Consider the following 4746-nt stretch of genomic DNA (forward strand, 5'->3'; position numbering starts at 1 on the left):
CTCTCTCTCTCAAAATAAATAACTGCTTTTAAGTTGATGTTTCTGACCTAGGTTGAAGCCTCTCAATGACAAGAAAGCATCTAGTTAATTTTATATAGTGCTGAGGACACTAAACAAAGGCAGGTGTTTAATGGCCCACGATGGGCATGGTGATCATGATGGTAAAGCTGTAATAAGCATCCACATCTCCAAGTGCCTTATTCCTCCCAATATCACTGGGTCAAAGAATGCTGAAAATGTTTAATCTAAAACTGTGCTAATTGAATTGTAAAGAAAATCAGAGACTATCTTAATGAGAAAACTTCTGCAAAGTCATCTGTAACATGGTAATGTCTTGTTATTGCAGTTTGAGGGAGAGAAACATGAAAATCCCAGCTGAAAACAACCACTCTGACCCTGTCAGTGAATTCATTCTTCTTGGCTTCCCTTGCACCTGGGAGGTCCAGATCCTCCTCTTCTCAATCTTCTTTGTGATCTATGTCCTGACATTAATGGGAAATCTGTGTATCATCTATGCAGTGTGGTGGAATGACCATCTCCACACTCCCATGTACATCCTACTGGCCAATTTTTCCTTCCTGGAGATCTGGTATGTCACTTCTACTGTCCCTAATATGCTGGCCAACTTTCTCTCTGAGACCAATTCCATCTCCTTCTATGGCTGCTTCATCCAGTTCTACTTCTTCTTCTCCATGGGCACCACTGAGACCTTCTTCTTGTCTGCCATGGCCTTTGACAGGTACCTTGCTATCTGCAGGCCCCTGCATTACCCCGCTGTCATGACAGTTCAGCGCTGCATCAGAATAGGAGCTGGGTGCTGGGTGTGTGGCTTCTCTTGTTTTCTCCTCCCAGTTTACCTCATCTCCCAGCTTCCTTTTTGTGGTCCCAATACAATTGATCATTTTTTATGTGATCCAGGACCCCTTATGAATCTGTCTTGTGTGGCAGCTCCTGCCACTGAGATCATCTGTGCCATCTTTAACTCAGTCCTCATTTTCTCCACCTTCCTCTTCATTACCAGCTCCTACACCTTGGTGATCAGAGCTGTGCTGAGGGTCCCCTCAGCAGAAGGTCGGCATAAGGCCTTCTCCACGTGTGGCTCCCATCTGGCTGTGGTGTCCCTGTTCTATGGCTCCATCATGGTGATGTATGTGAGTCCAACAGCAGGCAATCCAGCAGGGATTCAGAAAATTGTGACTTTATTTTATTCTGTGATGACTCCACTTTTCAATCCCTTGATCTATAGCCTCCGGAATAAGGAGATGAAGCAGGCCCTGACAAAACTATTTAGGATTATGAGACCTGGTCAAAGACAGCCTCTCAAGAACTAGAATCCATATATGTGTTGGACATATAGTGATATAAAATTATAGGAGGTTAATGGTCATATGCAAATTTGAGAGACAGAATCTGTTTCCCATATCCCAGGGAGTATTTTTAGAAATACATTTCAATGAAGCAAATAGAAAACAAGATCTTACAAGACCTTGCATAAATCATTTGTACTAGGCCATAATGTATTAATATTCCTGTGCACGTTGCATGGAAACAGGAAAATGTGACATATTTTCAGGCTTTTTTGCAGAAAAATCATATATAACCCAGATGTCAACAGATCAGTTTCTATCTTTTGCAGATATAGGTAAATTTGTCCCTGACCCCCAGATTCACAGTGCTCAGGTGTCTAAAGCACCCATCACTCTCTCCCTACACACACACACACACACACACACACACCCCATCAAACATGTTCGTGTGTGCTTTTCTCTTCCAATCCCTGAATATACCTCCTGTCTTATTTTGATCACACCAGTCTGGATGTGAGACTCATCTCCTTCAACATTTTATCCAAAACCAAAGTAATTCCAGTTTTGTGTGGGTTTATTAACCTGACTACCAGCTGGGGTTAGGGAGAGTCATAGGAAAGGCCACCGTGCTGAACACCCAGTCAGTTTCTCATATTATACCTGATCTGCCTCTTCTTCTTCCTTCCTCATACTCTTCCCACCACCCACCAGAATGACCAGAACATCCTTCCCTTTCTTATTCAGAATAACTGTCTTCCATATGTAGGTCCTTGGCAGTTTCGGACTCTTCCTCAGCTGGGCTTGTCAAAAAATTTCTCCTCAGCAAACTTAATTCTTAAATAGGACTTTGTGAAAATAGTGGGGTTTTTTTTTCCAACTGTTTACTTTTTTGGGTTGTTTTAGGTTCCTTACAACTCATTATTTTCCTTATCTTAGTACCACCCAGTACCACTCAGTACAAAAGAATATATGTACTGAAACAGGGTGAGACCTGGAAACAAGACTACCTGCAAGAAACTTAATCAGAAAATAATTCATATTTTAAACGCTTCATGATTTTAAAGAGGTTTTTCTCCCTATATGTATTAGAATTAATACAAATCATGCAAAGAGAATAGTGCATATGAATCTAAGGCTAGAAATAAGATAGTATGACTACTTTTCAATAAATGGTGCTGAGAAAACTGGATACCTACAAGCAAAAGAATGAAACTGGACCACTTTCTTACATCATACACAAAAATAAACTCAAAATTTACTAAACTCCTAGATGTGAGACCTAAAACCATAAAACTCCTAGAAGATAACATAGGCAGTAATTTTTTTACATCAGCCTTAGCAACATTTTTCCAGATATATCTCCAAAGGCAAGGGAAACAAAAGCAAAAATAAACTATTGGGCCCATACCAAAATTAAAAACAACAACAACAACAACTTATGCACAGCATAGGAAACCATTAGCAAAGGAAAAAGGCAACTTAGTGGATGGGAGAAGATATTTGCTAATGATGTATCCAATAAAGGGTTAATACCCAAAATATATAAAGAACTTATACAAACAAACAAACCAAACAAAATCTGATTGAAAAATTGGTAGAGGATCTAAATAGTTTTCCAAAGAAGACATACAGATGTCCAATAAACACATGAAAAGATGCTCAACATCACTCATCATCACAGAAATGCAAATCAAAATTACGAGATATCAGTTTACACATGTCAAAATGGCTAGCATGAAAGAGACAAGAAATAACAAGTGTTGGTGAAGATGTGGGAAAAAGAGAACACTTGTGCACCATTGGCTGGAATGTAATTGGTATAGCCACTGTGAAAAGCAGTATGGAGGTTCCTCAAAAACTTTAAAATATTAATACCACAGTCCAGTACTTCCACTTGTCAGAAGAAAAAGGTAAGGGGAAATGCAAAATGGGTAAAGGAAAGTAGGAGATGCAGGTTTCCAATTATGGAATGAGGAAGTCTTTGGAATAAAAGCTACAGCATAGGGAATATAGCCAATAGTACTGCAATAGCATTGTATGCTAATTGTTGGTAGCTACACTTGTGGTAAGCATAGCATAATGTATAGTCATTGAATCATTGTGTTGTACACCTGAAACTAATGTAACATTGTCAACTATACTTCAATAAAAAAATTAATTTAAAAAACTTTTATAAAGACATGCAAAAAATTGCTGTGGTATAAGAATAAACTAGAAATAGGAGATATGAGGAAATACAACAATGTACTACTAACAGTTTGATTTAGAGGCACTAGTAATGCCATTAATATTTTTTTTCATATTTACCATTTTTCTTTTCATTTTATTTTCTAAAATAGTAATTTAGGGGCGCCTGGGTGGCTCAGTCGGTTGGGCGGCCGACTTCGGCTCAGGTCATGATCTCGCGGTCCGTGAGTTCGAGCCCTGCGTCGGGCTCTGTGCTGACAGCTCAGAGCCTGGAGCCTGCTTCAGATTCTGTGTCTCTCTCTCTCTGACCCTCCCCCGTTCATGCTCTGTTTCTCTCTGTCTCAAAAATAAATAAACGTTAAAAAGAAATTTTTAAATAGTCATTTAAAATGTATATAATTTTCTGGCAGGGTGTAAATGATGAGTAACAAGTCAAAGAGCAAATGTCCTACAGTGGTCTGCAACTTAAAATGATAAAAATCTTTATATAAGTGCAAAAGTTATTAAAGGTGCTATTTCTGAGATGAGAGTGCACTAGAAGAAATATTCTGGAACAGATTTAGGCAAGCAACTCTCAGATCTTCAAAGTTGTCTCCCTAAAACAGTTATCTTCCCAGGGTTCTAACTATCAGCCCTGTGTATGGAAAAGTGACCTGATCTGTGTGTTTTGACAAGCTTAATTTCTTCAATAGTTGTGCCTTGAGCTTTCCCCATATTTTCTCAGGCTTCCCTATCAATTTAGCCAGGAATTTCTCCTGAATTTCCTCTTGAATTTCATCTCCTAACACAATATGTCCTACATTGTCTTTAAGATCTTAGGCCCAGATTAATGGTTTTATTGATCCTGAAACTACATCCCACCCTGGAAACCAAATTTTGTTCACATTATTCTTATAGAAAATCCCCAAGCCATGGGTTTACTTCTGACAAAATCCACACTATTTCCTCATCCCAAACATCCAAAGATACTAAAACTAAATTATCAGGATCTATTATTTGGATACTGTACTATGATGTATTTTCTGACAATTTTATTTTCCTCCTTTGAAACATTCCTTCACTCATTTATTCACTTTTTTATATATTCATCTCCCAAACTTTTACTGAGTGTCCTCTATGTGCTAAGTATTGAGCCCAGGTTTGGAGAAATAAAGAAGTGCAAAATACTCACAGACCTTAGAGACTTACAGTTATTAAGAGATTAGACACTAAGTGTTGTCATCTCAAGAAGTTCTCTCTTTTCATTGTTTCT

At 38.4% G+C, this 4746-nt stretch overlaps 1 protein-coding gene across 1 annotated transcript; it reads left to right on the forward strand.

Moving 5' to 3' along the window:
• The first annotated feature begins 362 nt into the window (after positions 1–362).
• Positions 363–1331, forward strand: LOC115517031 (olfactory receptor 11H6-like). The gene has a single exon (XM_030320207.1). The coding sequence runs from the start codon at positions 363–365 to the stop codon at positions 1329–1331; it is 969 nt and encodes a 322-aa protein (XP_030176067.1).
• The last annotated feature ends 3415 nt before the right edge of the window (positions 1332–4746 follow it).

The sequence above is a fragment of the Lynx canadensis genome, chromosome B3, assembly GCF_007474595.2.
Source record: "Lynx canadensis isolate LIC74 chromosome B3, mLynCan4.pri.v2, whole genome shotgun sequence".
Taxonomy (NCBI): Eukaryota; Metazoa; Chordata; class Mammalia; order Carnivora; family Felidae; genus Lynx; species Lynx canadensis.

Bases quoted from the DNA above. Each gene is read 5' to 3' on its own strand.
- LOC115517031 (XM_030320207.1), top strand. From the start codon at position 363: ATGAAAATCCCAGCTGAAAACAACCACTCTGACCCTGTCAGTGAATTC.